We start from the raw sequence: 26,227 nt of genomic DNA on the forward strand, positions 1-26,227 counted from the left end.
TCTTCTGCAATCTACACCACGGTTCACGCGAGGCTGGATCCCTAACCCACTGAGCAAGGCTAGGGAGCCAACTCGCGTCCTCATAGATACTAGCTCAGCCACATGCTGAGCCACAACAGGAACTCCAGAAAGATTTGGCACTCTCATGAAGGACTTCCATGATCCAGACTCCTTGTCCTCAACTCCACCAGACCAATTTCCTTGCTGCTCTTGAGCACCCCTGCCTTAGGACCCTCCATTTTGCTGTCTTTCCCCCAACCATTGACCAGGTTTCTTCCTTCGCTTCCTTCAGGGTTCTACTTGATGGCTGTCCTAACCACATTCCACATAAAATAGCATCTTCCTTGCTCTATCTTCTTTACCCTGCTTTATTCTTAAAGCTTCAATCACCAACGACATACTCATTATTTATTTGGCTATTGTCTAAATCTCCTCTCCCTACCCCAGAAGGTAAATTCGGTATCAAGAGGGACTTTATTTTGCTCACTGCTCCATCTCCAGTACCCAGAACAGGGTCCCATGCTTAGGGGGCTCCATTCGCCAGGAATGGGTGCCAGCCGGAAAAAAAAGGACGGAAGAGATGTGGTTGGGAGGGGTGTCCAACGCAATAGCACACTTGCCTTTCTTTTCCTCTTTTTCTACTCCACATCTTATTTACTTATTTGTTTTATTGTTTTTTGGCCGCACATGGCGTTCCCGGAGGAGGGGTCGGCTAAAAGCCGCGACCTAAGCCATAACGCCGGATCCTTTAAACTCCCTACACCAGCCGGGGATCGACCCTGAGTACTCGCGCTGCAGAGACACCAACGATCCCGATTTGCCACAGCGGGAACTCCTCCTTCCCCATTTTAAAGGCTAAGGACAAGAAGCGGGAATACGAGAAATAAGGAAGGATCCAAATTAGTTCAGCTCAAATCCTGATGATGAAAAGTTCAGGGAAGACCGAAAGGTGGAGAACAAATGCGCACGTAAAAGTGAAAGAAGTTTAAAGTAAGAGGGAAAGACTGGTAGACCTCACTCTCTCCGGTCACTCTCCCGGATTACCCCAAGGCTGGCCCACAGGGAGGCTCGCCTTCGTCTTTCACCGCGGGCACTAAGCCAGCCTAGGCTGAGGCCCGGCTAGCGCCCGCGGAGCCGCGAAGACTTTAGGGACTACAGCTCCCAGAGTGCCGTGCGCGGGAGCGCCTGCGCAGTGCGGGGGGAGGCGGCGGTCTGTTCTCCGCTGAGGAGGAGCGGGGCAGAGGAGGGAGGCAGCGGGTGAGAGTTCAGAGTTCAGCAGCAGCAGCCCGAGCCCATGATTCCCATATGCCCTGTAGTTTCTTTCACCTATGGTGAGTATAATGTGCCCCGCCGGGGCCCCCGGCCGGCCCCTTCCCCGGCTCCGGGCGGCGGGGAGGCGCGGGGGTTGGGGCAGGCTCCGGGGAGGAGGCGGCGGCCGCCACCGGGGCGTGTGAGTGAGTGAGGGAGTGCGAGGCGGGAGGGGGAGGCGGCGCGGCCGCGGCCCGGCCCGGCGAGGGCGGCTTCTCACGGCGCCTCTCTCTCTCTCCCCTTCCCTCCCTCGGCGTCTCTGCCCCTCTGCGCCTCTCCTCCCGCCATGGGACCCGACTCTCCGTGCCCGCCGCAGTGCCCAGCCGGCTGGGGGAAGATGCCAAAATGGCGACCGGCAACTACTTTGGATTCACCCACAGCGGGGCGGCGGCGGCGGCGGCTGCGGCCCAGTATAGGTAACGGCTCCCCGCCCTCTCCCTTCTCTTCCCCTGTTCGCTCCTCCGCCTGGATCCCGCCGACACGACGCCCCCGCCCCCGCCCGCCGACCCCGAGCCCCGGCCCGCGGCAGGCCGGCCCCGCGGTCTCTCCCGGCCGGCGGCGGCGGCGGCGGCAGCCCCGCTGGGGCGGGAGGGAGAGAGGGCCGAGGCTGCGGGCCCCGAAGGGCCGCCCGGGCCTTCGGCGGCCCCGCAGCTAAAATGGCCTCCCGCGGCCTTGGAGCCGAGCCGCCTCTCCCGCCCGGCGGGCAGCGGGAGGGAGCCGAGACCGCGGCCCCCCAGTCTCCGCCCCCGCCGGGCCGGTCCCCACCTCCGGGCCCCCACCCGTTTGGGGACGGAGAGGGTGGGCGAGGGAGCCTCGGGAAGAGTGCGAGTCGCACCGCCCGCCGGCCTCCTCCGCGCCGCCTCCCGCGCACCGGTCCTTGCCCGGTGCACGGGCCCCCGAGCCCAGATAACGTGTTGTTTTCTCGGGTACTTTCTCCTCCGTTCCGTGGCGTCCCTTAGTCCTCCACCCGAGCCTCGCTAACAAACTGCGGGTGTCACCTCATTCATTTGGTTCCTTTAGTTTTCCCTCCAAGGAGAGAGGTAAACGTACCAACCACCTGTGAATTGGGTGGTTGGTAGACTGGAAAAGATGTGTGAAGTTTCTAGTGCTGATAAATGAGTCTACAGCCTTGTTCTAGGTATTGCGTTTAGGCTCCAGGTGGGCCAATAATTCCCCTTGACGCGTCTTTCCCCTCTGGGGAAAAGAAAAGTGCAAGGGAGGTGCTGAGTTAGTGAGATGCATCATCTGAAATCTCTACCTTAAGGGAAGCTCTAATTTCTGAAGTGTCTATTTCGCTGTATATCTTAACAAGAGTAAGAAAAACACTAGATTGTGTTGTTATTGTTACTTTTGAGTCAGTCTGGGACAGTCTCTTTAGACTCAGGCCGTAAGCGTACTGTGATCAGTTTTTTATATCGAGAGATTATTATAGTAGATATCTGTGTGTACCAGGTAAATTAGCTATTGGTCAAACCCAGGTAGTTTTATCTTCTTCACTTGGGGTGGCAAGCTATCCAATGGAAATGGTTATCATTGGGAACCTGAAGACCTGGGTTCCAGTCTTTCTCCTCCTGATTTTATGATTTTGAGGACATCTCTTATTTGGACTTTCATTTTTCTCATCTGTAAATTGGGCTGTTTTGGGGGGCTAAAACTTGTAATCCTGAGGAGTAGAGTTGCCATATTTCATGGAATTTATAAGATGCCATTTATTGTAAGGGAGGGGTATCATTATTTTACGTGTTCCTAAAAAACACTACCGATTAAAATATGACTCTGCTTAAGACCCCATTGATTTTTAAGAGATGATAAAATATATAAATATGTATTTTATTGATGAATTTGGTATTTTACTAATTGTTGAATGCCTTGAACACATGTGGCATTTTTTACAAGTCTCTTTTACCTTGAAGTTTATTTCCGGAAAACGGACTGAGATGACAAATTATTGGGGCAAAATTTTGGGGCTTTTCAGACATTAAAAAATCCTTTGCTTACAAGTTGTGATAATTAAACATCTAACACAGTCTCAGCTACTTTGATAAAAAGCTGATAATTTTTGTGGAGAGAGAGGAAAAAAGCCATTTTCTGGGAAACAAGAGCTAGCTAATCAGCATCTGTACCATAAATCTATGGCTACTAAGTATTGTGTGTTCTAGACGAGGCTGTATTTAACCACTTAAATTTTAATTGTTTTACACAGTATTTTTCTGTTACTATGGGCAGAGTGATAGATTTGTTTGATTACTGTTTACTGAAAATGCAACAGGATTGTTCTTTGTGGCAGTTCTGAAATATTTTTTCTAATGTAGTCCTATAGATAGAAATGAGGGGGAGGAAATGCCAATTTAAAGATAATCATTTTTTGATAAAATATTTGCATGTATGTATTTTATCCTAATATAAGAAGCTATTGCAGATTTTCTGTGCCTAGTTTTTCCTTAGCTTTGAATCGCAAAGTTTCAGTAAACTGTAATGGCAATTCAAAATATTAAGTTGCTTGTTATGTGTATGTCTAATGAGAAAAGACCAGTCTTTTGACATTACTTATTTATGCATATATTGGCAAAACTAATTGTTAAGAGTCTCTGTCTTTGTTTATAACATAGTATATGGAAATTGTTTGCTTTTAATGGAAAGAAATCTGGTCCAATAATGCTAATACTTTGGCTCAAGGAAGATGAACAAATAGCATTAATAATAAAAGCATATGTAAAAATGCATTGATGATGCTGATCTTTCTTCCTGTCTAGAAATCATTGAAATGTGATTTTAGACATGGAAGACCAAGACTGACTTTGAAAAAAAATTTCTTTTTCTCAATTTGAAGGCTGTAAACTCAAGGAAATCTTAAACATATATATGTGGATTATGTGAATAGTTCCTTCACCTGTCACTGAATACAGATAACTAAAAGTAACTATATACTAAGTCGATTTAATTCTGGATTTTATTTTTCTTGGTTAGAGCTGTGTAAGGTATTTGATTAAATTTATTTTAAATTCAGACTTCTTTTTGCTTGTTAATATTTGAGATTTATAATGACATACTAAATATCAGTTCTTTAAGAGGTGTTATAAAGATCTCTTATAAGTTCTGCTGCTAATAACTTTTAGATAAATCAAGCTTTTCCTTTGTATGATGCATATTAAATATTTTTGTGGTAAGCATTTGCTCAATCCTTGTGCTGCACGTTCCATCAACTATTGAATGTTTTTCTTCCTGCTTTCTGTATTTTTCCAAGGCTAGTAAATAAACATATTGTGCCATTTGCCACTTTTGCAAATGTAATCTTTTCATTTTTTCTTACCTTTCATGTGTTTTTTTTTCCCCCTTGGAAATGAAATTAAAAGAGATTTTCAGGAGTTCCCGTTGTGGCTCAGCGGGTTAAGAACCCAGCTAGTGGAGTTCCGGTTTTGGTGCAGTGGAAACAAGCCCTACTAGTATCCATGAGGACGCAGGTTTGATTCCTGGCCTCATTCAGTGGGTTAAGGATCTGGTGTTACCTTGAGCTGTGGTGTAGGTCACAGATATGACTTGCTTGGATCCTGCATTGCTGTGTCTGTGGCGTTGGCCAGCAGCTGCAGCTCTGATTTGACCCTTAGCCTGGGAACTTCCACATGCCACAGCAAAAAAAAAAAAAAAAAAGAGAGAGAGAGAGAGAGAGAGATTTTCAAGTATTATTATGTTTATATGTTTCTAGTAGGATGTTAATTTGGAGTGCATAGGACAAAGCATATCTCAAGCATAATGGAAAAAATAGGAATAGCTTCATGGGACAAAAGCTATGGGAACTTGGATAGGTACCTACTTCAGTTAGAGTACCTTTTTTTTTGTTGAAGAAAATATACTTAAAAACTTGTAGACAGGAGTTCCCGTTGTGGCTCAGCGGTTAACGAACCCAACTAGCATCCATGAGGATGCAGGTTCTATCCCTGGCCTTGCTCAGTAGGTTAAGGATCTGGTGTTACCATGAGCGGTGGCGTAGGCCAGTGGCTGCAGCTCCGATTCTACCCCTGGCCTGGGACCCTCCATGCGCCGCAGGTGTGCCCCTAAAAAGACAAAAAACAAAAACAAAAAACTTGTAGACAGTAATGTTATGATCTTGAAAAAAACTGTTTTACAGATGTAGGACTTAGGGTAGCAAAGTATGTGAGAAAGGTTATTCTCAGTGGAAAAAACTTTCTAATTAATATTTTCATAGGATCAAATCAGTTTTTTACTTCTCCATCATTATACAGAAGTTCAGTTTTTTAAAAGAATTTGTGGCATAAATAAATATTGTGTGTATGTGTGATATAACCTAACATAATCTCATTGTTTTTCACTATTAATAGGATATAACCACTTCGTTGAGAGTTTTAAACAGCCAGTTTCTCTTACACTTTAGCAAAGCTTGGACATACCAGTTCTTGTCACCTTTCTTATTCAAGATACTTATCTGTTACCTGCATGACCTAAATCTTTAGCTTGTGCTTAAACTCATTTTCTTTGTTCTATCTATAAATCTTAGTGTATCATTGATATCTGAATGTTATTCTACCTTCAATAAAGTTAGCTATTTAAAATAATCATTTGGCAACTTTTTTTTTTACCCTTTTAATATCAGAATTTATTGAGTTCAAAGATTTTGGAGTAAATGATTATTTAAAGGGGCAAAGTAATTACCACCATACTCTTAGAGTCACAGCAAATGTTGTTATATAATAAATGTTCAAGTGGATTTCGACTGTTGACTGGACATTAGTTTAAGTTAAGCATCTGCTAGTCAAAAGAGGGCATCTCATCTAATGATTCTTGAGATGTCTTTAGGATATCTATTCCTAAAGGATAAGTGTCTCTTCACATCACTAAGATAGTTGATTAGGCTGATTAACTAGTGAATTTCCCTTTTTTTCTTTTTTAAAAATTTCAGTGTAGAGTTAAGAATATTGTATCTTGAAGGGAAGAATGAAAGTAACATTAGTAAGGGAGAAAAAAGTAATCACTAGCTGAGATGGTGAAAAAAAGTGAACAGGTTTTTTAAATCAATCTTAGTGATGGAAATTTACTGGCTCTACAAAAAAAATTTACTGCAATAGCTAATTATATCAGATCGTCCATTGTTGAATCAGAGGTCTTAGGATTCCTATTGCATGAACGAATTTGAAATAATGAAAATTTTCTCTCCAAAAGTATTATTGCTGTTAGAGTGATGATTTATCCTGTATGTGTTATTAATAGCCTTAAGAGTACAGTGAGCCAGAATAGCCCTGTATAGAACGCCTAAGGCGTATGCTTGACTGTGCTTTTATACCTTGCCTCACAATACAGTATGATGAAAAGGGCATGAGCTAGTCAGACTTTGAATTTGACTTTCAGCTGTTTTCCTTCAGACACTTGGCCAAGTCACTTAATCTTTCTACAACTCAGTTTCCTCACCTAACTTGCAACTTCCTAGCCTACTGCCTTATTTTGAATAGGCATTTTACCAATGCTCGTTTTCTTTAGTGATTTGAATTATACTGTAAGGGTTTTAAAAGATATCCTTAGTTGATGTCTGTCATACTTAATATATAGAGCTTCATAATCTCAAAATATTTTAAAAGTAGATCCTTGAATATTAATTGGAGGCCTCGGTTTCAATGTCAGTTTAATAGGGAAGAAGGGGAATTTTTTTTTTTCTTTTTATAGCTGCACCTGTGGCATTTGGAAGCTCCCAGGCCAGGGGTCAAATCTGAGCTGCAGCCTATGCCACAGCCATAGCAACACTGATCCTTAACCCACTGAGCCACAATGGGAACTCCAGGAAGTTTTTTATTATTTGTAAGCAACATGATTATAATCACAGACAAATATGGGAAATAATAAGAGTTCAGCAAATGTTCTTGATCTAAGATCGGGGAAATATTGGTAACACTCCTGTTTTCAGCAATGTTGAATTTGATTATTGAATTTCAAATAAGTCCCTTATATATAGCCACAAAACTTAAGTAGAAATAAAACTAATGAGACATGCAGAACACTTTAAGGAAAAAAATACAGTGGGCTATAAAGGATATAAAAGAAGACATAAATGAAGATGGGCTCTGTTCATAGAGTGAAAAAAAAATCAATACTATCAAATTATCAATTTTCTCTTTAGTCTGTATTTAATGTAATTCCAAGAAAAATCTCAGGAGGCTTATGGGGTAACTTGATAAAGGAATTCATGTGGATAGTGAAGAGAGTATTTGTTCAGAAGTAGTCATGAAACCAAACGTTATTAAACAGAAAATTGTATTGGTAGAGGGACAAATAGGTCATTGGCTTAAAATTGAGATCTTAAGGAGTTCCCTTGTGGCCCAGTGAGTTAAGGATCCGGTGTTATCATTGCTGGGACTCAGGTCACTGCTACGGTGCAGGTTCCATCCCTGGCCTCAAAACTTTGGAGTACTGAGATCTCAGAAATATAAGTGCTCGTGGGCAGATGGATTATAATATATATGGGTATTTAAGTAGAGGTATTTATCCAAAAAGCAAATCAACCAAATGATTATTCAGAAATCTGCTCTCGGGATAATGAGTTCCCATTGTGACTCAGTGGGTTTAAGACCCCGTTCATATCCATGAGGATGCAGGTTTGATCCCTGGCCTCGCTCAGTGGGTTGAGGATCTGGCATTGCCACAGGCTGCAGCCTAGATCACAGATGCATCTCGGATCTGGAGTTCCTGTGGCTGTAGCTTAGGCTGGCAGCTGCAGCTCTGATCCATCCCCTAGCCTGGTAACTTCCACATGCTACAGGTGTGGCCTTAAAAAAAAAGAAAAGAAGATAGTCCTTAAGCTTATGAATGTAGTAATTGATAAAATATGTTAGAATTACTATTAGATTAAAAGTGAGGGGTGCACCAACAGTGCTTGTCCATACGTTGTTCTTGGCATCACTCTTACCAGAATAGAGGTTGTTCTCAGTATGACATTTCTTAGTATTTTGTGCAGCGCAGCTTTAATTCATTGTTTTTGAGGGTGAATTGGTGAAATCAGAACATTGAGTTTTTCTTTTTAATATTAGTTTCCTCCTGTAAAGTATATATATTAAAATATGTTTATAGGGAGAAACTTATAAAATGCATAGTCCTCACTCTCAGGGAGTTTACACTTCTGGGGCGTGAGAGTAGAGGCAGATATACCTACAGGAAACTGTGCTATGATAACAATCATTTCTGAGCTTTAATGGAATACTAAAATGGGGAATTGGAGAATTGTATGAAGTTTGAAATACGCTTCATAGTCTTTAATTCTGAAAATCTAGGGAAGGTCATTTTAGACAAAGGAAATGTTTTGAGCCAAGACAAAAATGAACTACTTGCTAGATAGGGTTGATAGTGGGTGGGTTCTGAACTCAGGCTACCTGAGCTAAATCCTGACCCCATTAGTTACTTGCCATGTGACATTGGACAGTCTTTTGGTTCTTGAGTTTCTTCATCTGTAAACTAGAGATGATACTAATAATTACTTCAAGGATTAAATTTTTTTTTTATTTTTTAACTTTTTTTTTTCGTTTTTTGAGGGCCACACCCATGACATATGGAGGTTCCCAGTCTAGGGGTCTAATTGGAGCTGTAGCTGTCAGCCTACACCAGAGCCACAGCAACTCAGGATCTGAGACATGTCTGTGACCTACACCACAGCTCACGGCTACGCTGGATCCTTAACCCAATGAGCAAGGCCAGGGATCGAACCCGCAACATCATGGTTCCTAGTCAGATTCGTTAACCACTGAGCCACAATGGGAAATCCCTTCAAGGATTAAATTTTTTTTTAAATTCTCTATTAAAGTATATATAAAAAGAACTACATATATAATGAGTGTAGCTTGATGAAATGTCATAAACTGGTCACACCTGTATAACCAACACCCAGATCAAAAAAACAGCATTATCAACATCCCAGGAGACCTCTATATTCTCCATTATGTTTTGAGAATTCAGTGAGATAATATTTATAAAGTACTCAGAAAAGTTCCTGCATTCATTTATTACATCTTCATCAGTGTTAGCTATCCAGTAGGCATTTGGAAATGGAGCTCAGGAAAGGAATAAGGGTTATGTAAATCTGAATATTACCCATATGGTGCTGAACAACCATTATACCTGTGTGTATGGATGCAATGAGAGAAAGTAAACAGCTGGCATACATCAAACATTTAGTAAACACTTTTTGAATGAATGAAAAAAAGAAATAGAGCCATGTTTACAAATTTGGGAAACGTGTGTTTATGGTAGGGCTGGAGAAATCAATACTGGGCCAGGGTTGGAGGTGGTGGACAGAGAGCTGGGAGAATGCAGTGTCATAAAAACCAGAAGAGGATAGAGAGGAAGTCAGTAATGTTAGGGCTATAGAGAGGCTGGATAAAAGATTAGTAGTTATCAAAATCATTGGTATTTTTTTTCATTTTTTAAAGTTTGATTGAAGTGTAGTTGATTTACAAGGTTGTGATAATTATTGGTGTAATTTTAATTGGTAACCATTATACAAAAACTAGAATCTGATCACTTGGAGCTGCAGAAAGACAGGCATAAAATTGGTTTTGTAGTCCAATCAAATTCTTGAGGGTCCTAGGTGTTAAATGGGCTTAAAGTGTGAGTTCCTGTTGTGGCTCAATGTGGGATTGCTCCCTGGCTCTGCTCAATAGGTTAAGGATCTCACATTTCCGTGAGCTGCGGTGTAGGTTGCAGACGCAGCTCGGATCCCATGTTGCTCTGGCTGTGGTGTAGGCTGGAAGCTATAGCTCCAATTCAGTTGTAAGCTGGGGAACTTACATATGCCGTACCTGCAGCCCTAAAAAAAATTGAAAAATAAATGGGCTTAAAGTATTGGAAAACACCGTGTTTGAAGAGCAATTAAGTGAAAATAGAATTTTAAATTTATTTTTTTATTTCTGGGAAAAGATATATTGTATAAAATGCTTTACTTTGGTGTGGTAGCATTAAATGGGCAGAGAACTTTTTTTTAATCTTTTTAGGTTCACACCCACAGCATATGAAGGTTCCCAGGCTAGGGGTCAAATCAGAGCTTAGCTGCTGGCCTACACCGAAGCAATCTAGGGTCTGAGACGCGTCTTTGACCTACACCACAGCTCACGGCAACAGTGGATCCTTAACCCACTGAGTGAGGCCAGGGATCGAACCCAAGTCCTCATGGATACTGGTCGGGTTCGTTAACTGCTGAGCCATGACCGGTACTCCAAGAACTTCTTGAAATGAGGTTTGAAGAAGTCTGCCACTTTTTGATAGGGGGGAAAAAAACCAGTAAGAATGCATTTTAAAAAATAACTGTAGGTGAGGGCAAAGAATGATGTTATTTATGAAGATGGTTTTATTGCTGCTTTCACTCTCCAGCCTCATCCTTCTCAAATCATTTTTTACTGTAAGCAGAATGGTCACTATAAAAATGTAAATTTAATCACAACATTCTTCTGCTGAAAATCCTTCGTTTGCTATCCATTAGTTTCAGGATGTATGGTTATCCTGGCTTTATATTTAGAGGATTTGGGGTTATTTTACAGGCTTACAATTCCTTATTCACATTTTGGAAATCCAGAAACTCCTGAAAACACTCCTAATAATTAAAAAAAAAAAAGGAAACTAATATGAATTGGAGGTCCAGTCACAGTGCAGTGGGTTAAGAATCCAACTGAAGTGGCTCAGGTTGCTGCAGAGGTGTGGGTTTGATTCCCAGCCTGCCACAGTGGGTTAAAGGATCCAGCGTTGCTGCAGCTGCAGCCTAGGTCACAGCTGTGGCTTGGATTCAATCCCTGGCCTGGGAACTTCCAAATGGGGAACGGCCATTAAAAAAAATAGTAATAATGTGAATTGAGGGAAGGCTATTTTTAGTTCTTTATTTTCATCTCCCTATGACTATATCTTTCCCTGAAGAAATGTTAGAGACATAATGAACAATGTGTTTTTCTAGAATATAGAAAGTCATAGAGCACTTTGGTGTAATTGATTCATGGTATCCATCAGCTTTAATTGTACCCAATAGCTTGTTTCTTTTTTGAGTAATTCTGTTTACAAATAGAGAAAAGGATTAATATTACATGAGGTTTTTTTTTTTTTTCCTAAGTGGATTTCCAAAGAAAATAATTTGCTTATTTTTCAAAATGGAACAAAATCCATTTTAACTTCTTTTTTTTTTTTTTTGGTCCAGGTCTGGAGCATGTGGATGTTCCTGGGATCAAACCTGAGCCACTGCAGTGACTATGCTGGGTCCTTAACCCCCTGCCACAAGGGAACTCCTGGATTTTTTTTTTTTTTTAATAAGCCTAAGATTTAAAGTATGGGATCCCAGTGATCTTATTTTTCTGTAACTTGAAACATTTTGCTATTTCATAATCTGAGGAATTTTTTCCTTTTTACTCATCCCTTATTCCCAACAATGCTAAAAAAAAAAAAAAAGACAACAGGAAAAACTGTTGGAATCACTTAGGAGGATGGTACAACAGTGAAATAACTGGAGGATATTGCATTTCCCAAAGTGTTGCATCTTTCAAAAAAGGCTTGAAGAGAAAGTAGAGACACTGCCTTTAATAGTTGGCTTTTAGTTTTCCTTTAACACAACTGAGGAATTGAAATTATTTGTTCTGGAGAGTTCTCTTGTGGTGCAGCAGGTTAGGGATCTGGCATTGTCACTGCATCAGCTTGGGTTGCTGCTGTGGCATGGATTCGCTCTCTGGCGCAGGAGCTTTCACATGGCGCAGGCATGGCCAAAAAAAAAAAATTACTCATTCTTTGTTCATACTGGCAAAGAGAAGAAATTTACCACAAGAAAATATTTGACAATTATTAGATAAATAAGATGAATGCAAAAATAGCACCACTCTAGACAAATTATATTGTATAAGCAAAATCTCAAGACTAAGGTTTTGTTTTCTCATTTTTGGCTGCCTTGTGGCAACGTATGGAATTCCCAAGCCAGGGATCAAATAAGCCTTAGTTAAAACCCAGGCCACAGCAGAACCAAGATTGAACCACCTTGCATCCTGGCACTGCAGAGATGCTGCTGCTGATCCCATTGCACCATAGCGGGAACTCCTCGACTAAGAGTTTTTAGATAAAATGTCCTAGATGAATTTTTTCATAGAAGAATCTATAAGTAAATATATTTCTGAGGATTAAAAAAGATAATAAGGTATTCTTATTTAGTTAATAGGACTTCATCATGTAATAGTCTGTGGCAAGATCCAAAATATCCCATTTTGCTAAAAGTATATGTAGCAGAATTCTTTCAACTTTTGTGATGTTTGTGAACCAAAATTTATTGATACAGTTCATTAGTGGACAAATGCTCAAGACCAATATGTATACAAAGGTAATTGGTGGGTTTTTTTGATTTTGGCAGTGCCTGGGTCACATTGAAGTTCCTCGGTTAGGGAACAAATAATTGGAAATAGATGATGTAGAAATTAAGAGTTTCATTAGATCATTCCAAAATAAAAAAACATTTTGATGATATTTTGCAGTTATGGAGAAAAGTAGACGACCACTTCTCTCTTTGACAAAATATAAGCCATAAAACACTTAAAATTTTTTTTTGAAGCATTGCATGTTTACACTTCAAATGCAGGAAGAAGAATCAGAAGTAATGATGGGTTAGAACTCATTAGAGAACTGTTTGAAATGTGGAATCAGCATTTATGGGGTGGACATGTTCCAGGTTCATGCATGAAAGTTCATGAGCAGTTAGGTTCAGAAAGCGTGATCTATTTTGTGTATATATGAAATGAAAATTTGAGTTAATGCTTGTTTTTTATTATCCCTTACTCTTAATGTAAATTGTCAATTGACATCAAAATACAGAAAATGTGAGAGATCCAGTGGACCCAAGTGATAAATGGCAGTGGCTATTTCTCCTAGTATACTGAGGATCAAAGGTCCAAAGAAAAGTTAACAGTTTTCGTACGACATTTAACCACCTCCTCCCTTGTAGTCTACCGGTTTAATGAGTTGGTAGAAATTGTAGGATTGATTATTGTATTTGGTCTAGTTTTTAAGATGAAAATGGAGCCTGAATTTAAATTTCTAAAATTCTAAGTGATACAATTATTATTTTAATAGCATTGTGAAGGTAATGGGAGCATGGCATTACTATATTAAGTACAAAGAATACTTAAAGGTGGTTTGTCTTTGGGGTGAGTCTGTCAGTTTAATTTTCCATTATTTTCAACATTATGAACTATTAAATCTAATTTAAAAGAAGTTAAATTGTCAGTAATTTTGCAGATACATAAAATGCCATAATTTGACCTAGAACAACCCAACAGTGATGAACATTAAATTTGGACTAATGAAAAAGTCAGATTGTGTTTTGTGTGCCAAGAGAAAAGAAAATTTTGTCTGTCAGTTACTTTACCATTTTATCCAAAGTTGAAACAAAAATGCACACATACACAGTTTATTTTCCAGGGGAGAAAAAGCACATCTAATAATGTAAGTGACAGAAGTTGTCTACATTTTCTTTTTCTTTTTTTTTTTTTTGTTCTTTTCTTTTTTGTTTTTTGTTTTTAGGGCTGCACTTGTGGCATATGGACGTTCCGAGGCAAGGGGTTCAAATTGGAGCTGCAGCTGCTGGCCTATACCCACAGCCACAGCAATGCCAGATCTGAGCCATGTCTGCAACCAGCATCACAGCTCATAGAAACACCAGATCCTTAACCCACTGAGCAAGGCCAGGGATCAAACCTACATCCTCATGGATACTAGTCAGCTTCATTACCACTGAGCCACAACAGAAACTCCTTAGTTTTTTTTGGCATGCCTTTTTTTTTTTTTTTTTTAAATTTTTATTTAACTATAGTTGATTTACAATGTTCTGTTAAGGCCTTAATGTTTTCTTGATTGAGACTTTTTCCCCTCCTTCCCTTTCACGGTCAGAAATGAAAAATTCTGCATCTGTCCTATTCTGAAGTTCCTCTAGAGGTTTAGCATGAATATTTCACTTAGACTAAAATCATTATCTTTACTCTCTTAAGTAATAGTAGGACTTAAAATGCTTTAACTTTGATGAGTCCCCTCCTGATTTTTGTGCTTTTGTTGTACTATTGTGTTAGATTTTTTTAATCCTACAACCATTGTTGGACAAAATTATTTTATATAGCCAGTGATTATTTAAATTGCCTTGATATTTACCACTTTTTTTAACTTAACATCCATTCATTCTGAGATCATTTTCATTCTTCTTAAAGTAAATCTTTGAGAATGTCCTTTAGTGTGGATCTACTAATAACAGGGTTTTGTTTTGTTTTTTAATCTCAAAATATCTTCATTTTATCTTTCTCATTCTTGAGAAGTCATCATTTAGTCTCTAGGGAATTTTTTTCTTCAAGCTGCTAGTGCTTCTCTCTCTTTGGTGTTTATAGTTTCATTCAGATATATCTTATTGAGGATTCCTTATTTAATCCTACTTGGGGTTTGTTGGGGCTCCTGGATCTGAGGATTGTTATCTTTCATTAGTTGTGGGAAATTTCACACATCTGATTTAGATGTTTCCTCTCTCATTCTTTTTCTTTTTGTTTTCTTTGCTTTTAGGGCCACACCTGTGGCATATGGAGATAACCCAGGCTAGGGGTACAATCGGAGCTACAGCTGCCGGCCTACACCACAGCCACAGCAACATCAGATCTGAGCTGCATCTGCAACCTACACCACAGCTCATGGCAATGTCAGATCCTTAACCCACTGAATGAGGCCAGGGATCGAACCCCCAACCTTGAGGTCCTAGTCGGATTCGTTTCCACGGTGCCACAACAGGAACTCCCTCTCATTCTTTTTCTTTATTTTCAACTCCAATGATTTGTAAGTTACCATTTTTTATTCTTTCCTCTTCGTCTTTTTTTTTTTTTTTTGGTCTTTTTATCTTCTTAGTGCTGCACCCAAGGCCCATGTGGCCCACGCCACAGCCACACAGGACCCAAGCCACGTCTGCGACCTACACCACAGCTCACAGCAATGCTGGATCTTTAACCCACTGAGCGAGGCCAGGGATTGAACCTGTGTCCTCATGGATACTAGCCAGATTTGTTTCTACTGAGCCATGACGGGAACTCCTCCTCTTGGTCTTTTAACCTCTTTAATGTCTTTGATCTCTATGTGTATGTTCTGGGTATAGGTTTTTGTTTTTGTTTTTTTGCCAGCTATGTTTATAATCTGAGTGATGCCTTTCTGAGTTTCTGATTATAGTTTTTATATACTATATTTCATCTCTGCAAGTTCTCTTTATTTATTTGCTCATTCATTTATTTTGTCTGTGCCTGTGGCATGCAGAAATTCCTGGGGCCAGGGATCAGACCTGCACCACAGCAGCAACCCTTGACACAGCAGTGACAATACCAGATCCTTAACCCATTGAGCCACTGGGGAACTCTCTGTTGTTTTTTTTTAAATTGATCTGATTGTTTTTGATTGAACTCTTAATTCTTGCCCTTGGTTTTAATAGTCTCTTTGCTCCTTTAAGTGTACTTATTGTGTATTTTGCCGGGGATTGAACCTGAGCCGCAGCAGCAACTCAAGCTGCTGCAGCGATGACATCAGAACCTTAACCCACTGTGCCATGAGAGAATGCCTCAATTTTTGGTTTTTGTTTTTTTTTTAATTCTGCAAATTCTTATTATAGCATCCTGTTTCTTTATGGGTTTCGTTGTAATTTTTTTTTTCAAATGGAGAACACTATTTATTCATTTATTTTTGCTTTTATGGGCCGCACGTGTGGCATATGGAAGTTTCCAGGCTAGGGATCAAATAGGAGCTATAGCTGCCATCCTACACCACAGCCATAGCAACTCAGTGTCTAAGCTGTATCTGCGACCTACACCACAGCTCATGGCAACATCAGATCCTTAACCCACTGAGCTAGGCCAGGGCATCCTCATGGATCCTAGTTGGGTTCATTACTGCTGAGCCACAACTGGAACTCCCTGGATTTTGTTGTGATTTTTGATTGAAGTCCTCTCTTTCTTGGAGCATTGTAGCTTTAGAGAAGAATGTACATTTTGTGGCACCTGGATGGACTGTCAGCCTAGAGAGACATTAACGACTTTGCTTGGCTTTTCCTGGTCAGGTAATATGAATTCTAGAGCCCACATTAGGAGCATGCTTGCTTGTGGTTAAGAATTTTCAGGGGGGACTTCTCTCCTTTACCCAGAGCCAGATTGAGACTGGAAAGTTTCCTTAGTGTTCTCCCTTAAAGGGGGCTGGTTTTTTGTTTTGTTTTGTCTTTTTGCCATTTCTTGGGCTGCTCCTGTGGCATATGGAGGTTCCCAGGCTAGGGGTCGAATCAGAGCTGTAGCCACTGGCCTACGCCAGAGCCACAGCAACTCGGGATCCGAGCCGTGTCTGCAACCTACACCACAGCTCATGGCAATGCTGGATCCTCAATCCACTGAGCAAGGCCAGGGATCGAACCTGCAACCTCATGGTTCCTAGTAGGATTTGTTAACCACTGAGCCACGTCAGGAACTCCGGGGCTGGTTTTTTTCCTCCTAATTCACCAGTTGGTTTCTTGTAGGAGTTCCATAGTTCTGAGCCATTATTTCCCAATGTCTTTCATATCTCTTCTAACACAGAAAATGATATTTGTACAGCAGCACACTGGGTAATCTGAGAGGAGATTTGGAGCCCTAGATAAGACTACTAACAGCCGTAGGCAATAGACTCGGGGCTCTGGCCACTCATGCACTGCTCATCTTACCTGAGAACAAATACTGTTTCTCTGGGTTTTGTTGGTTTTTGTTTTTTAATTAGGAGTTGAGTGATTTGGTTTTTTTTTGTTTTGTTTTGTTTTTCATTTTTTAAAGTTTTTTTGAAGTATTGCTGATTTACAGTGTTGCAATAATTTCTGCTATATAGCAGAGTAATTCAACTATACATATACACACATCCATTCTTTTTCAGATTCTTTTTTCATATAGATCATCACACTCTTTCTCTGTTAAAAGACAGAATTTTGCTTAAAGGGGTAATAAGAGCAGAAAAATGAACAGTGAGTACTATTACAGACTATTACAGTTGATGCTGTTTATCATAAAATGGTGGTTCTTGAGCTTTTTGGTTTGAGACCCTTCTAACTATTGAAAACCCAAAGAGCTTTGTTTATGTGGATTATATTTACTATATTAAAGGAGTTCCCTGGTGGCCTAGCCATTAAGGGTCTGGCATTGTCACTGCTGTGGCTTGAGTTCAGTCCCTGTTCCTACAATTTCTGCATGCTGTAGGTGTGGCCAAAAAAATATAAATATATATATGTGTACATATGTATGAATATATATATATATGTGCATATATACACACACACTATATTAGAAATTTTAAAAATATTTATTAAATTATTTTAAAATAGTAGTACAATTGCTACATGCTAATCAAAAATTTTTTTTGTGAAAGATAACTGTATTCTAATCAGTGAAAAAGTAGTGAAATGAGAGATGAGAAGCATTCTTTTACATTTCTACAAATTTTTTTTTTTTTTTTGGCCTTGCCCACAGCATGTGGAAGTTTCCAAGCCAGGAATTGAACCCACACCACAGTGGCAGCCTAAGACACTGCAGTGACAACACTGGATCTTTAACTCCTGCTCTACAAGAGGACTCCTGCAAATCTTTTTAATATCTCGACTAAGATGGGTATAGCCTCATATCTGCTTATGCATTTAGTGTTTGCAGTAAATTGTTAGGATTAAAATATATGAAGGCAGTCTGTAATTGAAAAGGGAGAGCCAACCTCCTGGACCCTCTGAAACAGTCTGAGGGACCCATAGTGGTCCTTGGATCACATTTTGAGAACCGTCATTGTATAGAAACTAAAGGCGGTATAGAAATGTTTTCCCTATTACCAAATGCCACTTTGTGTGTACACATAAATTATTTTACTTTCAGTAGTCACTATAATGTAAAGCCAGGTCATATTAATGGAATTTGAAAGCACTTAAAGACAGGCCCAGAGTTGGATATAGGTTAGGGTCGAGGCCAGAAATGTAGATATTAGAGTTGTGTTGGGTAACTAGAAAAGAACATTTAAATTTGGGGTTGGTTTGTTAGTCATTCAAGTTGCCAGATTGAGAATTCTGATACCTTTATGTTTCCCGGTCCTCCACCTCCAGAGTAAAGCATGAATTAATTTAAAATATAGAAGGGCTTAATGAAAACAACATTGCCCTATTTTCTTTCTCTCTGCCTCCCAATTCTACTTCCTAGGGACTCCCACCTTTAAAGCATTTTGGTTTTATTTTTAACCTTCCTAACACTAAATAGTATGCTTCTCTTTTAGGTCTTAATTCATCAACATTGTGTATTATATTTTGAGTTTTTACAATCATGGTTAGGGTTTATTACATACTCTCATGCTTATCATTTCTCCTCCCAGATTCAGTGGTATGCCTGTTTCTCTTAGTTCAAACAATACACTCTAATTCTTCTTTCATCAAAGGTAAACAGTATCTTGGTACTCTCTAAGAATCTTGAAACTCTTGTGCTTTATTTCCCTCTTTCTCCACCCATCCCCCAAATTAGCTATAGTTTTCCTTGTGATAGCATTTGCATTGTGTTCTGTAGTTATGGCTTATCTTCTGTGATTTAGGTTGATTCTAAAACTTAAAATCAGAAACTGTTTCATTATTATGACTAAATAGTTTTTATTTCGGAGCCAAGTACTGTTCTCTGATTATAAGATTTCTAATGTGTTTCATTTTTACAACCCCATATCACTTAATAGAGAATCTCAAGGTCAAATGGATTTTTCCTTTTTTATACCCTACTAATTACTAAACTGTGATCATGAATTTTCTTGAGCAGTTCAATATTTCCTGAGATCTTTCATTACCTTTTTTTTCACCCAAATCTTCTTGGTGTTTTGATTATTCCATGAAAATTTTCCAGGCTCCTGGTTTACTGTTTATTGTCCAATCTTCTGTTTTCCTTGACACCTTTCTCTTGGAGGCTTCTGTCCTTCCTTTGATTCTAGTCTCAAACTCACTACCTTTCTTGGCCTGCTGTATAGCTGCTGACCTGGGCTTTCATCTCTCTCCTGAGTTTAAAATCCACTGTTTGTGGATCCCGTGGTTTTTTCTTGGCTTATTTTTTGCTGAAGTATGTTTTCATGTAGCTTCCTAAGGAAAAGACATACAGGAGGTGAACTCCTTCAGACCTTGAATGTCTTAAAAAAAAAAACCTTTATTCTGCTTTAATAGTTCAGCTGGGTACAGAATTCTACATTAATAATCATTTTTTCCCTTGAATTTTGAAGACATTACCCTGTAGTTTTCCAGCCACTAGTGTTAGCAGTGTCTGATTTTCATTTAGTTTTATGTAGGTGACCTGTTTCTCTCTCTGGAGATTTAAAGGATCATTTTTTGTCTTGAGATTATGAGATGCTATATGTCTATTTTCTACTCTCTAGACCTTTGAATTTGAAAATATGTACCTCTCTTCAAGAGTGGCAAATTTCCATTTCTTTTTTTCTCTTTTTTCCTCTTTAGGGCTGCACTTGCAACATATGGAAGTTCCCGGGCTAGGGAGTTGAATCGGAGCTGCTGGCCTGTGCCACAGTCATAGCAAACAAGCTGCATCTGTGACCTGCTGCCCCTTGTGGCAACGTGGGATCCTTAACACAATGACGTAGACCCGGGGTTGAACCTGCATCCTCATGGAGACTAGTCTGGTTCTTAACCCAGTGAGCCACAACGGGAACTCCAGAAATTTTATTTCTTAATTTCTACTATCTGCTTTATTTCTTTTCTTCAGAATTCCTTCTTATTAAATATTAGACCTCCTATATTTATCCTTTCTCTTTTCTTTTATAGTTTTCATATCTTTATCTTGTCTGTGTTTTTCAACTTTATCTTCTAACTAGTGTAAAGCTCTTGTTTTATGGATACAAATTAAGAGTTTTTAAAAATTCTTATCTCCTTTCTTTTGCAGTTCATAGTAGGCTGTCTTTAAACCTCTGGTGGTTTTGACTAACTATTTATTTTGGTAAGGCTTCTGGCTGCCTTCACTTTTTGGTAAGCAGATGGGGAACTGACCTGACCATTAACCTTCTGCTTAAGTCAGAAATATAAAGGGTTTTTTTGTTTTGTTTTGTTTTGTTTTTTTCTCTTTAATATTAATAATTTCCTAAATACTTTTTTCTTTCCCCACCCCAAGAGAAATACGCTTCCATTGTATGTCTGATTGTTTCTTAAACTTTCTTACCCATGTTGTTTTTCGTTTTTTGGCCTCATCCATGGCATGTGGAAAGTTTGCAGGCCAGGGATGGAACCCGTGCCACAGTAGAGACCTGAGCCTTTTCAGTGACAACGCTGGATCCTTAGCCTGTTGCACCATAAGGGAACTCCACCCATGTTGTTTTTATATGTTTGTTCATGATTTGTTATTGATTTTGTCCCAGTTTAAAACTGAAATAAAAACCTCTGCTCTACTGGATGCTTAGTAAACAAAAATCTTATACTTTACAAATATTTTTTGATGGCACAATATTTGTATTTGTAATTTATATCCTGTTTTATTTAAGAAATAATTTAAAGACACAGTTGTCTTACATTTTACGTAGAGGTATAATTTAACACCTTTTATTCTCACACTGTAGGCAAAAACCTTGATTTGAACTATTTCAACTTAAGACTAATTTTGTGTAAACTAATATGAACTTGACCTGAATTTATAAAAAGTAATTTATTTAGGCTTAACTACCTGATATTTAATTGAATTAGTATAGTTGAGTCTGATCATCTACGTCATGTAAAAGTCAGTTTTTCTAAAGATAACTGAAGTTGGAAGAGAATTTCCCTGATGGGTTTGAGATAACAAACCAGAGAATCTTTTATTCTGAGCTGCAGTCAACTGCCCTAGCCTTTGACCCCCTGAGAACTGGGACTGGATCATCATTTTTCATGATGTTTTAGTAGAGAATGTGGTTCCAGCCCAGGTGATGCTAGGGACCTGGCTATACAGAGCAGAGCTAGGTTAGGGAGCTATGGGAATATATATGGTAATTGCTAAATGCACTGGCATCTTTTTTATGGTTCCTGGGAAGGGTAGCTAAAATTTATTGTTTAAACTGAGATACATAGGAGAGTGAGAATGTTATTAATAATTATGCCAGGGACAGTAGGCATGAACTAGAGTGCAAGGTCATCCCTTCCTGAGTCATATGGACTTTTTTTTTTTGCTTTTTAGGGCCACACCCACAGCATATGAAAGTTCCCAGGCTAGGGGCTACATCTGCTGGGCCTACACCACAATCACAGCAACGCCAGATCATTAATCCACCGAGCGAGGCCAGGGATTGAACCCGCAACCTCATGGTTCCTAGTTTCTGGAACTAGGAACCATGGTTCTTCGTTTCTGCTGCGCCACAACGGGAACTCCACAGGGACTTTTAAGAATCAGAGTTTGTATAAGTCAAATTGCCTGCCTAGTGTACTTGACACTCCTGTTCTATATCCCCACTTTTGCTTTTCGTCCAGTAAGACATGTTTTGGGGACCAAGAAATGGAAACAGATGTTCATTAAAGAGCAGTGGTATGAATGGAAACAGTATAGGAATTAAAGACTGTCTGAATTTTTACATAATGATAATCTCTCCTATGTAATAGCCTGTATGTACAAAATTTTATCAGTAAATGTTAAATACAATACACAGAACTGCTATATTTATATTTTAAACATAATTCTTTTTCTCAGTTCTAGGAATTTTGAAGAAGTATATGTTATTGGACTTTTTCTTAAGAATGTGGAATTATCCATAGAAAATATCAAATTATCCATAGAAAATGTCAATTCCCAAACCAATTTCTCACTATTACAATATAAACTTCCCTTTTCATATCTTAGAATTGGCATATATGTAGAAATTGTTAGCTAATTTTAATATCAAAATGTGGAAAACCTCATCCAAATAGAAATTTTAAGAGTTTCTTTGGACTCTGTTCTAAGTTTTTGTTTTTTTTTCTTTTTCATATTGGGCTGAAATCTGCCACCCTTCCATCCATTGGTTCTAGTTCTGTTCTCTGGAGCAGCATGGAGTAAGTCTCTTCTATTAGAAGGCAGCTGTCATATCTTCCAAGGTCACCTTTTCTAGACTGAATGTCCTCAGGTCCTCTACTTTTTGTATGAAATAATACCCATACTTAAAAACTTCATATTGACTCCCTTTGAACACATCCTAATTATCAATGTTTTCCATAATACAGTTAAAGTATGATGGCCTCAAATTTTAATTCTGTGCCATATTTTTATGATATTGTACATACTAGTGAAGAATACCTTGTACCATAACCCATGAATCAGAAACTAGTTTATTAGTTCAGCTTCAGCTTATGTCAGGTATTTTTTTTCCTTAGCTATTCTTAACTGTTGGCTCATATTAAAACTTATGGTCACCTAAAACCTGCCAACTAAATAACTGCTGGGGCTTTCTCTTTTTTCAGAAGGCATTTCTGCCTTAGTAATACAGAGTTATTTAGCAAGTGTGATTGTGAATGTGTTACTTAATCAGAGAACTTAAAACAACAAAAATGTTTCGTATGCTAACATCTCTGGGCCTGGTTTTATGTAACATAGGCTCCAAACTTAAAACTTAAATGTTATTTTAAGAATTTTAGCTTAATATTCTTTTGATCGATAGTTTTGGAAAATGTTTATCTCTTTGAGGTTTAAATGGTTATGATTGCAAAGCTCCTGATTTAGGTCTCCTTTTGCAACACGTGCTATGTTTTTAAGAGAAAAAGAAATGTTTATATTGAATTGCTGCCTATAATCTGGAAAAATGTATTACAATAATAGATTTTTCCATTGTAAATTCTGTACCCTAGAGCAGGACTTCTCAGCACTGTTGACATTCTTTGGATAATTCTTTGTTATGGATAGCTGTCCTTTAATAGGATATGTAATAACACCCTGGCCTCTACCCACTAAATACTAGTAGCACACATCACCACCTCTTCCTCTGCAGTTTGACCATCAGAAGTATCTCCGTATCTCCAGACATGGCCAGATGTCTCCTGGAGGGCAAAATCTCCCCCAGTTGAGAACCACTGCCTTCAGAGTGTCAGAAGTATTTCTTAGTCATCTCAGTAATAGTTTCTACCTTAAATATTTTCCATAGCTAGAGTTACAGTATTTTTCTTAATATAAATTCTTCGTAGAGTTTTTTTTAAAAAAAAAAACTGTAGAACATAATAAAGAACTTTATATACAATAATACTTTTTAAAATTCCTAGTTTGATCAGTTTTTTCTTTTCTTTCTAATACTGCTTCTTGTCCCAGTTTGTCCTCCCTGCTTTGTGATGCAATCTTTGATCTGAAACATAATGTGTGACTATCTAATTTATTGAGATTTAGAAATGAAAATTATGCAACAATAACAAATAGGGTACTGATTAGGTGGTTTATTCAGCTCAACTACTTGCTCCTTTGTATTAAATTACTGGAAAATGTGCTTTTGATTTAAGTTGATTAAACACCTACATTTTAAAATTAAATTGTTTTATGTTTATTCTTTTGCTCCACAATATAGCCAGCAGCCAGCTTCGGGTGTAGCCTACTCCCATCCAACTACAGTTGCTAGCTACACTGTCCATCAGGCTCCAGTAGCTGCTCACACAGTTACTGCTGCCTATGCACCAGCAGCCGCCACAGTTGCAGTTGCCAGGCCTGCTCCAGTAGCTGTTGCAGCTGCTGCAACAGCTGCTGCTTATGGAGGTTACCCCACTGCACACACAGCAACTGACTATGGTTATACCCAGAGGCAACAAGAAGCACCTCCACCACCACCCCCAGCTACTACACAAAACTACCAGGTAAGAAAACTGCTAGTTTCATTAGCCTTAACATACATTTTCAGTGCTGTTAATGTTTAATGTTAATGTCCAAGCCAATACCTCTGAAACTCGGGTCTTCCAAAATGTACCTCTAATGATAGAGAAAAACGAATGTGTATTCCTCTGTAATTTGGGGGCATATTCCAAGCATTGAGTTTCCTTGCAGTGAATTTTATACTAGTAATCCCTCAGCCCATTCCACTCCATTCCATATCTAAGTTTGCTTTAGTTAAAAAAAAATAATAATATTTACTGATTAAATATTTTGTTTTTATTCTAACTTTTTGAGAAAAATTAAGTCATGCAGGATCTTCTGCTCATTGTTTTACTGTGCCATTCTTTATCCACTTGGAACACTCTTATGTCTCCTATTTGAGAACCATGATCCTGAGCTATGTAGGACAAACAGACTACATAGTGCTTTCTTGAAACTTTACAAAGATGGAAATTCTTTTGCCTAGGTATGCATTCTTCTCCTCAAGGTGTTCTTTATTGATATTGAACAGAAATTGATCCTGCTCTTTTTTTTTTTTGTCTTTTTTGCCTTTTCTAGGGCCATTCCCTCGGCATATTGAGGTTCTGAGGCTAGGGGTCTAATCAGAGCTGTAGCCACTGGCCTATGTCACAGCCACAGCAACTCGGAATCTGAGCCACATCTGCAGGTTACAGTACAGCTCACGGCGACGCCAGATCCTTAACCCACTGAGCAAGGCCAGGGATCGAACCTGCAACCTCATGGTTCCTAGTCAGATTCATTAACCACTAAGCCACGATGGGAACTCCCAATCCTGCTCTTAAATCATAATTGCTAGGTTTATGGGGACATAAAGGACTAATTTCTATTTTAATAATATATAATTCTCTTTATGTCTGATATAGTACTAAATTACTACTTGCTTATTTAATTAAATTTGGCCCGAGTTCTTTAACCCATTTTTTTGTTTGTGTTTAGGATTTGTTTTTTAAACTTTGGTCCTTCTGGACTTTGCGTGGTTTTTAAAAATTCTTTCTAAAATACAGAAATTTATTTTGTTAACTAAGAAATTGACATATGAATCAGCAGTATTAGTATTTGCCATTAATATTTAGCAAGTTACTAAACTTGGAATTCCTTTGACATGTGTGGTTATTTTATGTCCAGAGACAAAAGATAAGGAATGTCATTGTTTTTAATAGGGTATTGGTGTTCCTTTCCCTTGGAACCTCTGTTCCCCTTTCCTCCACCTGGAAGCTCCTACTCTTCATTATGTTAATAAATGATAGTAATCGCTTCTCGGCCTTTTGGCTAAGATCAAGTGTAATAAATGATAGTAAATAAGGAAGAGTGAAAAGAAAGTTGAAGCAGTCACAAAGCTTAGAACACCTAGGTTTTCTTTACTGTGCGTTCCATCTTTAAGGCAGATGAAATTTTTCAAGAAAATTAAATTTTTTAATCAATACATATTTTTAAATATTTTGATAGTTTTTCCGATTGTAAAAGTTAAGCATGCTGCTTAAAGTGGTTTTGACCTTATTTGATTAAGTCCAAAATGAATACCCTTTGTATTGATTTTGAATCTTTCATCTACCTTCATAGATATTTAGATTTTTGTTTTCCTTTACTGTGTTTTTTATATACTAAAGATGAGGGTTTTTTTCCCCTGTCACTTCACTCATAGCAAGATTTTCTTTCATTCTCTTTCTTTAGGACTCATACTCATATGTAAGATCCACAGCTCCTGCTGTAGCTTATGATAGTAAGCAGTACTACCAACAACCAACAGCGACTGCTGCTGCTGTAGCTGCTGCTGCCCAGCCTCAGCCTTCTGTTGCTGAGACCTACTATCAGACAGGTGGGTTTTAACATGTTTTCATTGTACACTTGAAACATAATTATTCAAACATATTTTTAGCGAAGATATGCTTTTCAATCCATCTAGACTCGTGTTACATTACCTTGAAAGCCAGGTTCTAGGAGTTCTTGCTCTGGTGCAGCACAGGTTTGATCCCCAGCCCTGCACAGTGAGTTAAGGATCTGGCATTGCTGCAGCTGTGGCATAGGTTGCAACTGCGGCTTGGATTCAATCCCTGGCCTGGGAACTTCCATAT

At 38.9% G+C, this 26,227-nt stretch overlaps 1 protein-coding gene across 3 annotated transcripts in view; it reads left to right on the plus strand.

Annotated features, from left to right (window-relative positions):
* Nucleotides 1-1,182: 1,182 nt before the first annotated feature.
* Nucleotides 1,183-26,227, plus strand: part of ZFR (zinc finger RNA binding protein) — a 95,653-nt gene continuing 70,608 nt past the window's right edge. For 2 of the 3 annotated variants that reach the window (XM_047767508.1, XM_047767526.1), the window contains exons 1-5: nucleotides 1,183-1,331; nucleotides 1,625-1,724; nucleotides 22,319-22,342; nucleotides 23,836-24,118; nucleotides 25,827-25,971. In XM_047767508.1, coding sequence (XP_047623464.1) covers nucleotides 1,295-1,331; nucleotides 1,625-1,724; nucleotides 22,319-22,342; nucleotides 23,836-24,118; nucleotides 25,827-25,971 — 589 coding nt within the window. In that variant the 5' untranslated portion in view covers nucleotides 1,183-1,294. The remainder of the gene's footprint in view (nucleotides 1,332-1,624; nucleotides 1,725-22,318; nucleotides 22,343-23,835; nucleotides 24,119-25,826; nucleotides 25,972-26,227) is intronic. The other variant, XM_047767517.1, reaches the window with a different exon arrangement.

The sequence above is a fragment of the Phacochoerus africanus genome, chromosome 1 (assembly GCF_016906955.1).
Source record: "Phacochoerus africanus isolate WHEZ1 chromosome 1, ROS_Pafr_v1, whole genome shotgun sequence".
NCBI lineage: Eukaryota > Metazoa > Chordata > Mammalia > Artiodactyla > Suidae > Phacochoerus > Phacochoerus africanus.